General features: G+C 38.9%; 1 protein-coding gene across 1 annotated transcript in view; it reads right to left on the reverse strand.

Annotated features, from left to right (window-relative positions):
* ATG10 (autophagy related 10) overlaps positions 1-13,577 on the reverse strand; it is a 267,723-nt gene that overhangs the window by 119,360 nt on the left and 134,786 nt on the right. Inside the window, exon 4 of the mRNA XM_073679166.1 lies at positions 1,647-1,788. Coding sequence (XP_073535267.1) covers positions 1,647-1,788 — 142 coding nt within the window. The remainder of the gene's footprint in view (positions 1-1,646; positions 1,789-13,577) is intronic.

Genomic DNA, 13,577 nt, shown 5'->3' on the forward strand with positions numbered 1-13,577 from the left:
TAGGTCTGTGTCTCCCGTTCTTTCCTATATCTCACATGTCTGCAGCCAGGAGTTGTTGAATGAAGCAGCTTGGTAACACATGTTTATGGTACTAAAGATGTAAAGAAAGCCAAGTGCAGATCATATATATATATCTATCTATATATAATTATCTATATAATGTATATATATAGATAGATATCCATCTATATCTATATATATAGATATATATCTCAAGATTGGTATACCCCTTTAATGGCAACTTGTCAGCAACTTTATGGTCACCATATAAATGAAATTAATGGATAGGCCAGTTAAATACAGATTGAAATAAGCCTTCCTGCCTGCAAGTGGACATTCCTTTGCAAAGAAAATCATCTTTTAATCTTTTAGTAAATGAGTGAGCAAATGCACCAAGGGCGGTCCGACTCCTGGCTCATGCATGGATTCTATGTATTATTCAGCGATGCTGACAACAATGGCATAGTGGCACAAAACAGACATCAAGTGAGGAACAATGCAGAAAATTGTTGCAATAGAATCATAGAATCATAGAATGGTAGAGTTGGAAGGGACCTCCAGGGTCATCGTGTCCAACCCCCTGCTCAATGCAAGATTCACTAAACCATCTCAGACAGATGTCTGTCCAGCCTCTGTGTGAAGACGTCCATTGAAGGGGAACTCATAGGCTAGAATTGGACCACCCTCGGTGCATTTGCAGCCTCAAAGATTTAAAGTTTATTTTCTCAATGATGGAATATCCATTTATGCCCAGTAATGTAGGTTTGAACTTTTTACTACCCAATCCAGCAATATAATTAGTGTGATGACTCTATAGCTCCTTCCCTTTTAGGTTCCCTTTAACTATCTATGGCATTACTATAACTTCTAATCATATTTACTGCATTGAGCGAGACAAGACATGGGACGACGAAACTTTAGAAAAAGCAATTTATCACTTAGTTTTTATTTCCATAAGAACTGCATATGATAAGCCTCTTTGTGTCTCCAGGAGCTCTCATCTAAAAGACGGTCATCTTTTGTATCGTCTAACACAACTCCTGCCAGCGGAAAGTTAAGACTTTGAAAAGAACAGTAACTATAGCATTGTAATGCCAAAGGAGGGTAATCTGAATAGTGATCGTGACCTGCGCTGTCATTGAAAGCAAGCTGCTTTTTAAGGGCAAGTACTGGGGAATGTATTACTAGGATATAGCATATGGCTTCTGAAAAAAGGTGATATATTTAATCTAAATAAGAAAGACTCTTAAAGGGCAACGTGTTTTACTGATGTATCATTGTGGTTTAACGAAGCCTGAAAACTAATCAGTTAAAATAATAAACTCCAGTGGAACAATTACATTTTACCCTGGAAACTCTAATTTTCCCCTATCATAATGCAGAAATATCACACTACCCAAGACCAACCAAAAACTTAGCATCAAACATCAAAGTTTCTTATTCGATAAAAGCAAATAGAGATCTCTGATGAATGCAGAAAACATATTAGGAAATGACATAATACTTCACTACACAATGAATAAGGTTCAGATGAAAAAAGCGTAATATCAGTTCAAACAACTACTGGTTATAACCTGTCCTCAAATAAGGTAAACATCACATAAATTTAGCGATCCCCTGCTTCATTACTAGTGTAGATCTCTTACCCAAGAAGCTTGCTCTAAAGTACAGCACCGGGGTCTGATAACTTATGGAGTACAGAACATGATATTCATAGTGAATCACTTCCGACTGCAGAGCTCCTTGGGGTAGAACACAGTTATCTTCTTCTTCTTCCTCATGAATATCCTAAAAAAAAAACACAAAGAACATGAACTTACATATATTGAGTATTCACAGACTTTTTATCCTATTTCAATGTCAACTGGAATTATTATTCTACATATTTTCTCAATGAAGAGTTAATAAATAATTGTATAATAATTTGCATTTTCTAAACTACTCCTTTGCGTTTAAAGAGTAATTTTGGATTTTATGTTTTTGGCTTTTTTTTTGTCATAAATCAATAGTACACATGAAAATAGCACAATCTGAGCTATAATAATAACAATCTTTTTATTTATACTGTATAGCGCCAACATATTCTGCAGAATTCAGACAATTTACAGACATTATGGGCACTGTCCCCATTGGGGCTCACAATCTAGATTCCCTATCAGTATGTCTTTGGAGTGTGGGAGGAAACCGGAGAACCCAGAGGAAACAAGGGGAGAACATGCATACTGATGTTGTCCTTGGTGGGATTTGAACCCAGGACCCCAGTGCTGCAAGTCTGCAGTGCTAACCACTGAGCCACCGTGCTGCCCAACTATAACTTAACAGGGACATCTGCTTCTTTCTTCTTCTGGACTGATTATCCATTGTCAAAACTGTCAATTTATGGGTAAAATCTTTCTTCAGTGACTACAGATTTTCCCATTACTGTGATAGGAGATGACAGTTGGTGCTCATTAAGTTCTATGCAGAAATGTAACTGTCATTTTAGGAGAACTTGCAGTAGAATGTCTGTGTCGGCCTCTAGCTCCTCCCTCTACATAGAATTTAAAAAACATCAACTGTTATCTCCAATCTGTTATCTCAGTAAGGGGAAAGTCTATTTTTTCACTGAATACAGATTTTACCTGAGAATTGAGAGTGAATGATTAGTCCAGGAGGAGAAAGAAGCTGATATCTCTGATACAATACATCGCAAAGTTGATCATCTACATGTGTACTATTGATTTATGTAATAGAAAGGATCAACCCTCTTAAGCCATCTATATAGGCATGTAGGACATAGCAAGCTGAGTAAAATGATACCTTGATGTCTGTGATCCCATGTCTTATTTCTGAGAAATTAACATTTTTCCTAATATGGAAATTAGATGTTAAGATCTATGGACCAGACAAAGATCTCCCTGAGAATCTGCCTCCAGAGATTATTTTAAATAAAAGGAGGCGTTACTATTGTGATCCAAGTAATGACTGACAGCCCCCTCTTTTGATCTACATGCCTCACCCTGGTAACGCCACCTTTCCTATAAAAAAAAGCTCTGTAAGCAGATTCTCAGGGAGATCTATGTTTGGCCCATAGATCTTAACAGCTCATTTACATATTTTGAAAAACACGGATTTCTTTCGAATAAAACATCGGATCACAGACATTAAGGTATGATTTTATTCAGCTTCCTATGACCTGCATGCCCATATAGGTGGCTCAGAAGGGTTGATCCTACTGACAGATTCCCTTTGAGGAAGAATCTTTGGCTAGTTTGACAAGGTATTTAGATACATCTTAGGTTGCGGTCAGACGGACGTAGATTCTTCTATTGACACTTGGCTCAAACTCTGTCAGAGTTTGAGCAATGTCATGTTAGTGTGATCAGATTCGCTCGGATAAGAGTATTGGAGCACAGGTGTGAAGAAGACGGGGAACTTAATTCATCCATCCTCAGCGTTCGCAGATGTTAGACTGCACTCCGATGACATCCAATTGCAGTCCAATGTTTTACACGCACCCATAGACTTGTATGGGTGTGCTTGGTCCAATTATCGGATGCATTCGCAGCATGATGCGATTTTCTTCTTATGTCGAATCAGCATGAGAAGAAAAGTGCTATTCGGCACTGTCCCATAGTATAACATTGGACCGTGCTATCAGACAAAATATCAGATAGCCCTCAGCAGTGTTATATGTTCATGTGAGCGAGCCCTTAGCCTGAGTTCAAATTTGGGTTAGGACTTCCATTTTTTTGTTTGTATTAGGAATTGATGCCAGGTATGGGTTTATCACATTACACACTAGTGGTGCCAGCCTGACTCAAGTGACTCATAATGTGGTCAGTTAGGTTTATTTTATGGTGTCGGTCATTTTAACATGTGTGCCCTATCATTGATTCAGGTAAAAATGAAGGAATTTTCAATTAAGATGTAAATCTAGCTTAACATTACTATGGACTTTAAAAGCTAAACGTGTGAAAAAGTGACAAAACAGTGTCCTTTTGACAAACATTTTGCTAATATAAATCAGGATATCATTGGATCCAAATTTTGACTGCTCAATGAAAGAACTGAGGGTTATATTAAGTGACTGATGCTAGGCTGCAATAACACACAACCTGTGAATAGGTGTGGCATTGTTTTTGTAAAAAAGCTGCCATGTTATCTAATCCTTGGAAATCCATTCAAGTATAAGGTCCATATATATATATATATATATATATATATATATATATATATATATATATATATATATATATATATATATATAGAATGTAAAGCCGCAAGGGCGGGGTCCTCTTCCCCCTGTACCAGTCTATCATTGTTAGTCATTTACTGTGATATCTGTATCTGGTATGTAACCCCTTCTCATGTACAGCACCATGGAATCAATGGCGCTATATAAACTAATAATAATAATACATAGTATATGCTGTGTATATATATATACAGTTATATGAAAAAGTTTGGGCACCCCTATTAATCTTAAGCTTAATGTTTTATAAAAACTGGTGTTTTTGCAACAGCTATTTCATTTTGATATATGTAATAACTGTTGGACACAGTAATGTTTCTGACTTTAAATGAGGTTTATTGTACTAGCAGAAAATGTGCAATCTGCATTCAAACAAAATTTGACAGGTGCATAAGTATGGGCACCTCACCAGAAAAGTGACATTAATATTTAGTAGATCCTCCTTTTGCAAAAATAACAGCCTCTAGTCGCTTCCTGTAGCTTTTAATGAGTTCCTTGATCCTGGATGAAGGTATTTTTGACCATTCCTCTTTACAAAACAATTCCAGTTCATTTAAGTTTGATGGTCGCCGAACATGGACAGCCCTCTTCAAATGATCCCACAGAAGTTCAATGATATTCAGGTCTGGGGACTGGGATGACCATTCCAGAACATTGTAATTGTTCCTCTGCATGAATGCCTGAGTAGATTTGGAGCGGTGTTTTGGATCATTGTCTTGCTGAAAAATCCATCCCCTGTGTAACTTCAACTATGTCACTGATTCTTGAACATTATTGTCAAGAATCTGCTGATACTGAGTGGAATCCATGCGTCCCTCAACTTTAACAAGATTCCTGGTGCCGGCATTTGCCACACAGCCCCAAAGCATGATGGAACCTCCACCAAATTTTACTGTGGGTAGCAAGTGTTTTTCTTGGAATGCTGTGTTTTTTTGCCGCCATGCATAACTCCTTTTTGTATGACCAAACAACTCAATCTTGGTTTCATCAGTCCACAGGACCTTCTTCCAAAAAGAAATTGGCTTCTCCAAATGTGTTTTTGCATACCTCAGCCGACTCTGTTTGTGGCGTGCTTGCAGAAACGGCTTATTTCGCATCACTCTCCCATACAGCTTCTCTTTGTGCAAAGTGCGTTGTATAGTTGACCGATGCACAGTGACACCATCTGCAGCAAGTTTATGCTGCAGCTCTCTGGAGGTGGTCTGAGGATTGTCCTTGATTGATCTCACCATTCTTCTTCTCTGCCTTTCTGATGTTTTTCTTGGCCTGCCACTTCTGGCCTTAACAAGAACTGTCCCTGTGTTCTTCCATTTCCTTACTATGTTCCTCACAGTGGAAACTGACAGGTTAAATCTCTGAGACAGCTTTTTGTATCCTTCCCCTGAACAACTATGTTGAATAATCTTTGTTTTCAGATCATTTGACAGTTGTTTTGAGGAATCCATGATGCCACTCTTCAGAGGAGATTCAAACAGGAGAACAACTTGCAAGTGGCCACTTTAAGTAGCTTTTCTCATGATTGCATACACCTGGCTATGAAGTTTAAAGCTCAATGAGGTTACAAAACCAAAAAAAGTGCTTTAGTAAGTCAGTAAAAAGTAGGTAGGAGTATTTAAAACAAGAAAATGATAAGGGTGCCCATACTTATGCACCTGTCAAATTTTGTTTGAATGCAGATTGCACATTTTCTGTTAGTACAATAAACCTCATTTCAAGGCAGAAACATTACTGTGTCCAACAGTTATTACATATATCAAACTGAAATAGCTGTTGCAAAAACACCAATTTTTATAAAACATTAAGCTTAAGATTAATAGGGGTGCCCAAACTTTTTCATATAACTGTATATATATATATATATATATATATATATATATATATATATATCACTGAATAGTTTTCTATTGGAAAGCATGGAAATACGCATGAAAGCTGTGATTAAAAATCATGGTTAGTCCACCAAATATTGATTTCTGAACTCTTCCAAAGCTAAAACATGAGTAATTTGAGGTCTGAAAGCACAGTTTCTCTGTTTCTTTTTTAGTATTTTGATGCTTTATCATTTGCTGCAAATAAATAAAAAAAATTTAGCTTTGAATTTCGGAGACATGTTGTCAATAGTTTATAGACTAAAACAACAATGTACATTTTACTCAAAAATATACATATAAAGAGAAAAATCAGAGAAAATAAAAATTGTGCAGTGGTCTCTTAATTTTTGCCAGAGCTGTATATATAAATATATACAGTACAGACCAAAAGTTTGAACACACCTTCTCATTTAAAGATTTTTCTGTATTTTCATGAGTATGAAAATTGTACATTCACACTGAAAGCATCAAAACTATGAATTAACACATGTGGAATTATATACTTAACAAAAAAGTGTGAAACAACTGAAAATATGTCTTATATTCTAGGGTCTTCAAAGTAGCCACCTTTTGCTTTGATGACTGCTTTGCACACTCTTGGCATTCTCTTGATCAGCTTCAAGAGGTAGTCACCGGAAATGGTCTTCCAACAATCTTGAAGGAGTTCCCAGAGATGCTTAGCACTTGTTGGCCCTTTTTCTTTCACTCTGCGGTCCAGCTCACCCCAAACCATCTCGATTAGGTTCAGGTCTGGTGACTGTGGAGGCCAGGTCATCGGGCGTAGCACCCCATCACTCTCCTTCTTGGTCAATAGCCCTTACACAGCCTGGAGGTGTGTTTGGGGTCATTGTCCTGTTGAAAAATAAATGATGGTCCAACTAAACGCAAACGGGATGGAATAGTATGGCGCTGCAAGATGCTGTGGTAGCCATGCTGGTTCAGTATGCCTTCAATTTTGAATAAATCCCCAACAGTGTCACCAGCAAAGCACCCCTACACCAGTGGTTGGAACCAAAGATCTCAAATTTGGACTCATCAGACCAAAGCACAGATTTCCACTGGTCTAATGTCCATTTCTTGTGTTCTTTAGCCCAAACAAGTTCTTCTGCTTGTTGCCTGTCCTTAGCAGTGGTTTCCTAGCAGCTATTTTACCATGAAGGCCTGCTGCACAAAGTCTCCTCTTAACAGTTGTTGTAGAGATGTGTCTGCTGCTAGAACTCTGTGTGGCATTGACCTGGTCTCTAATCTGAGCTGCTGTTAACCTGCGATTTCTGAGGCTGGTGACTCGGATAAACTTATCCTCAGAAGCAGAGGTGACTCTTGGTCTTCCTTTCCTGGGGCGGTTCTCATGTGAGCCAGTTTCTTTGTAGCGCTTGATGGTTTTTGCAACTGCACTTGGGGACACATTCAAAGTTTGCCCAATTTTTCGGACTGACTGACCTTCATTTCTTAAAGTAATGATGGCCACTCGTTTTTCTTTACTTAGCTGTGTAACATCCCTGGCGGCGTGCTTTCATAGTGCACCACCTCCCACTATGCAAGACCGCAATCTTACCTGTCAGTCCAGCCTACAAACCTTGCTCCAGTTCATGCTGTGTGCATGTCTCTTGACTGACTGCTTAGGGCGGCGGCCCGGTTACTTCCTGATTCTTATAGCTGCTGTGGGCGCACCCCTAATGCGTCTCCAGCCTATTGCTGTGAGTCACTGGATATTTAAACCCCCTCCACCCAGAAGGAGGTGCCTGAGCTCATTAAGGGGCATGAATATTCACCCCCTCCCCACGTCCATGTGCGTGGAGAGAGGTTGAATATTCATGCCCTTTAACAGCAGGCACAGGAGATAGCCGGCAGCAGCAGCAGCCGCAGCGCGGCTGCACTGTATACCGCTATTAATGAGCATGAATATTCAGTGCTCCCCATGCCTCATGGGCGTGGGGAGCAGTGAATATTCATTTTCTTTAGCAGTGGGGACAGTGTAGGCTGCAGCAGGCGGCTGCTGCCTCCTGTGCTCCGCTCCTCCACCGATACCGCTCCCCCCACGCCCCAATTATACACCCATATACACGCATATTACAACATTCGGACTATAAGACGCACCCCCCATTTTCCTCCAAAATTTTGGAGGAAAAAAGTGCGTCTTATGGTCCGAAAAACACGGTAATTCCACATGTGTTAATTCATACTTTTGATGCCTTCAGTGTGAATGTACAATTTTCAAAGTCATGAAAATACAGAAAAATCTTTAAATGAGGTGTGTCCAAACTTTTGGTCTGTACTGTATATATATATATATATACACACACACACACTATATAGATCGATCGATAAATATGTGTATATCTACATATATCTATATATGTTATACTGGAAGACGCATAGCAGAACAACTTATTTCTCCAAGCTTTTAACTTTATATTTGATTTATTTCATTCTAGAGAGAAATACTAAGCCTGGAGATGAATGATACATGTACACGGAGATAATCTAGCCCCCAGTGTATGTCGGTATGCAGGATTTTTCTTGAGTTCCTGAAGCAAACAGTCTTGTAAAAATCTTCCTCAGCCCTTATATTTCTCTCAGTTTTACTTTTAAGACCAAATAGCATAAAAACAAAAAAAATCAGAAGGAATAGTTGGGATATTTTTCTGTACTTTTTGAACCAGAATAATCACTAAACCACAAATAATGGTAATAGAAGTGATCATTTTTCTTATAGTATCCAACATGTTTTCTAACCTTCATACTCACAACAGTGGATAAAATTTCAATTGTTTCTACAGCAATCACCACTATTTTACCACTAATTTTCCGAAAAAAACTTGTACCACTCATAATTAGCAGTGATTTTACTACCCATGATATAGAGAAAACCTATGTGTATGTGTAGACTTTATTCTCAGACATAGCTTTTACAATAATTTTAATTTATTCTATTAATCTCTTATCAGTCATAACATTAAAGCCACCTGCCTGATCATGTACAAATCCCCATCTTGCCCCAGCATCAGCTATAACCCATTGAGACATTTTGAAGGAGTCCTGTGGTTGGTATTTCATATTTGGCACCACGATGTTAGCAGCAACCTGTAGGTTGTGAGGTGTGGCCTCCATAGATAAGACTTGTTTTTCTACACCATCCCACAGATGCTCGATTAGATTCAGATCAGAAGAATTAAAAGGCCAAGTCAACAGCTTAACCTCCTATATCCTATCTCACTGTTAATAGTTTTGACTGGTAGGTTCCCCAATAAAGTTAGATTTGTTGGATGGTATTACTTTTCCCAGGACTCCTTAGCTTGCTGGTTAATGGTCAGGTGTTCTGGTGGCCTTAAATGCCAGGGTGTCTTTGAACTTCCTGACAGGTGGAATACCCTCCACAAACCTTCAGTTTTGTTATGTTCATCTTTTACCTTGGTTATTATTTCATAATTCTTATATTATTTCTTCTCTTTCCTAGATGCCACAGCTGATGATATGTGTAAAGAAACATTACCTGACTAAACATGCTAGCCATGCCCGCACCCATATGCCCTCTAGATGACGTAAACCCACTTTTCTTATATTTTTGATCATTGTCTTATCATAGAAATAAGGTATAAAGAGAAGTTGAGAAGTTTTCTGGTGTCACCAGTATCGGTCATGTTCTGAAACTATACCTGAAAAATTTTTGCAGCATGCAGGGCACATCATCCTGCTCAAAGAGGTCACTATCATTAGGCAAAACCACTTCCATGAAGGGCTGCAACAATGGCGAACGTTCAGTAGTTTGTATGTGTCGAAGCTGCATCCCCGTAAATGTCAAAACCCAAATTTGGCAGAAGAATATTTCCCAAGCATCACACTGCCTGATGTAACAGAAAACATTAATCCTCAGACCACATCATCTACAACCCCTGGCAAAAATTATAGAATCACCGGGCTCGGAGGATGTTCATTTAGTTGTTTAATGTTGTTGGTAAAAAGCAGATCACAGACATGGCACAAAACTAAAGTAATTTCAAATGGCAACTTTAGGGCTTTAAGAAACACTAAAAGAAATCAAGAAAAAAATGTGGTACTCAGTAAGGGTAATTTTTTTCAGACCAAGCAGAGGGAAAAAAATTATGGAATCACTCAATTCTGAGGAAAAAATTAAGGAATCATGAAAAACAAACACACAAAAGAACACTCCAATACATCACTAGTATTTTGTTGCACCACCTCCGGCTTTAATAACAGCTTGCAGTCTCTGAGGCATGGACTTAATGAGTGACAAACAGTACTCTTCATCAATCTGGCTCCAACTTTCTCTGATTGCTGTTGCCAGATCAGCTTTGCAGGTTGGTGCCTTGCCATGGACCATTTTCTTCAACTTCCACCAAAGATTTTCAATTGGATTGAGATCCAGACTATTTGCAGGCCATGACATTGACCTTATGTGTCTCCTTTCAAGGACTGTTTTCACAGTTTTTGCTCTATGGCAGGATGCATTATCATCTTGAAAAATGATGTCATCATCCCCAAACATCCTTTCAATTGATGGGATAAGAAAACTGTCCAAAATATCAATGTAAACTTAGGCATTTATTGAAGATGTAATGACAGCCATCTCCCCAGTGCCTTTACCTGACATGCAGCCCCATATCATCAATGACTGTGGAAATTTGCATGTTCTCTTCATGCAGTCATCTTTATAAATCTCATTGGAACCGCACCAAACAAAAGTTCCAGCATCATCACCTTGCCCAATGCATATTCGCGATTCATTACTGAATATGACTTTCATCCAGTCATCCACAGTCCACGATTGCTTTTCTTTAGCCCATTGTAACCTTGTTTTTTTCTGTTTAGGTGTTAATGATGGCTTTTGTTTAGCTTTTCTGTATGTAAATCCAATTTCCTTTAGGCGGTTTCTTACAGTTCGGTCACAGACATTGACTCCAGTTTCCTCCCATTCGTTCTTCATTTGTTTTTTTGTGCATTTCCTATTTTGGAGACATATTGCTTTAAGTTTCCGGTCTTGACGCTTTGATGTCTTCCTTGGTCTACCAGTATATTTGTCTTTAACAACCTTCCTATGTTGTTGGTATTTGGTCCAGATTTTAGACACAGCTGACTGTGCACAACCAACATCTTTTGCAACATTGCGTGATGATTTACCTTCTTTTAAGAGTTTGATAATCCTCTCCTTTGTTTCAATTGACATCTCTGGTGTTGGAGCCATGATTCATGTCAGTCCACTTGGTGCAACAGCTCTCCAAGGTGTGATCACTCCTTTTTAGATGCAGACTAATTTGATGCAGGTGTTAGTTTTGGAAATGAAAATTTACAGGGTGATTCCATAATTTTTTTCCTCAGAATTGAGTGATTCCATAATTTTTTCCCTCCGCTTGGTTTGAAAAAAAATGACCCTTACTGAGTACCACATTTTTTTTCTTGATTTCTTTTAGTGTTTCTTAAAGCCATAAAGTTGCCATTTGAAATGACTTTAATTTTGTGCCATGTCTGTGATCTGCTTTTTTTCAACAACATTAAACAACGGAATGAACATCCTCCGAGCCCGGTGATTCCATAATTTTTGCCAGGGGTTGTAGCTCCAATGCAACATGGTGCAGATCTGGTACTCATGTGCCGTTACAAGTGCTTTTGAAATTGGACAGGGATTGGCATGGGCATTATTTTCAAGCAATTTCTGCTTCAACAGCATGGGTCCAGTTGGGCTAGTCTTCACACTCCTCATGAATGAATGATTCTTGGGTGTGTTGACCCCGTTGCTAGTCTACATGTAGTACTTACAAGAAAACTTTTGAGAGGTAATGACCACTGCATATCAGGAACACACCACAAGACCTGCTGTTTTGCAGAAGCTCTGATCAAGTTGTTTATTTATCACAATTTTCATATTTGCGTAAAAGTATATGGTGCGGAGAAGAAAGGTCATCTAAATGTTTTACTTTGCTATGATCCTTTTCCAATGCTGGGTAAACACAATGGTAAGTTAAAGATTTAACTGTATTACCTCCATAATTGTCGAATCCTCACAATAGAAATTAAATGTTAATACCGCAAATGAAGTATTTTCCTAGAATTGCTTTCAGCAGAAAGTGGGCTGTACAGCCTCTGTTTACCTCTCAAGCATGCTCGAACACTAGACGAATCCAAGGTCAGCCGTGATCACTCACTGCAGCAATGACCTCCCGCACACGCAACAATTTTCTTCTTTCTCGCAGTCAAGAGCTCTCTTAAAATCAGTTCACAATGGTATCGAGATGATTTGAATTGTATCCAAGAAAAACAAAACACATTTATTCTCCTTCTTGAAAATGCCAATTGAAAGAAGACAGTTTTAGAAGATTGGATGGGGTCACCTTACGGTAAATTTAATCATAAACTGAAGTGATGATTACTAGGGACATTTATTATATTTCTTTACAAAAGTCAAGATTTCTAAAGTTGCTGCAAAAGCAGCCGGCACATTTGCAATTGCAAAAAAAAAAAACAGAATTGTTTTGGAGAATTTCGTTTTTTTTTTAAATGTAAGATGCATTGTGCATAAGATGAGCAAATCGCTCTGCACAAATCTGGTCCATGGTCTAGGTCAGTGCTCTCTAGCCGTGGACAAGAGTTGCACACATTTCCTGAGCTTCCAGGTTCCCTGATTTGTGCGGTGTGTGGAACACAGGTGACATCTCGCCAGTCCGCCTAATTGTAAGCTGAGCTTGAGATCCCAAAGGGTAAGGAAAGTTGAGCATTCCCTCTCAACAGCCAGAGAGCACTTGTTATGACTGCACAAGCACATACACAAGGGTAACGTAGGAAGACTAATACCTAAACCTGGCAGATCCGAGTTCAGACTAGTAAAAGCCCTACTCTGACCCTAGTCTGTCCCTACTTGACTGCGGAGATTGGCACCCTAAGATAATGCAATGGCGCCCCCACTCACCCTGAATGTCCTCAACAGCTCCTAAAATTGCTGTGCCTGTGTAGCAACCCACTAGGGAAAATAGGTTAAACACAAAAAAACTGCTACTGATCCTGCCGGTTCCTGTACAGACTAGATATCCTGACTCCGCAGTCCCTAGTGGTGTCTGCAGGTGCAGAGATAGACCTAACCACAGACTAGGAGATGGCAACTCTGATCTAAACTGCCTAAGAGGCCAAAGAGTTGCTTTACGTACATCCTAAAGAACTGGAGGGCAGAGCAGAGTGTGAATTACCTACAAGAGAAGTGTGCTGAACAAAGGACAGATCACAGAGTGAGTAAAGTAAATAACGAAATACCAAACAAAGAATAAAGCAAGTAGGGTTGACAAATATACTGCCAACTTCCTAAAGATAAACAGAAGATAGGTGCAAAGTATAACAAAGAAACAACAAAGGGAAAACCCTTAGCTTGAATCTCACAGACTGTTTCCAAACATCAATAGAATGTCAGAAGATCCATAGTAATCTATCACCAGCAGGAGGACAGAATATAAATCATCACCTAAAAG

The sequence above is a fragment of the Phyllobates terribilis genome, unplaced genomic scaffold (genome assembly GCF_046119375.1).
Source record: "Phyllobates terribilis strain yellow unplaced genomic scaffold, ASM4611937v1 Scaffold_1__5_contigs__length_1240528914, whole genome shotgun sequence".
Classification (NCBI taxonomy): domain Eukaryota; kingdom Metazoa; phylum Chordata; class Amphibia; order Anura; family Dendrobatidae; genus Phyllobates; species Phyllobates terribilis.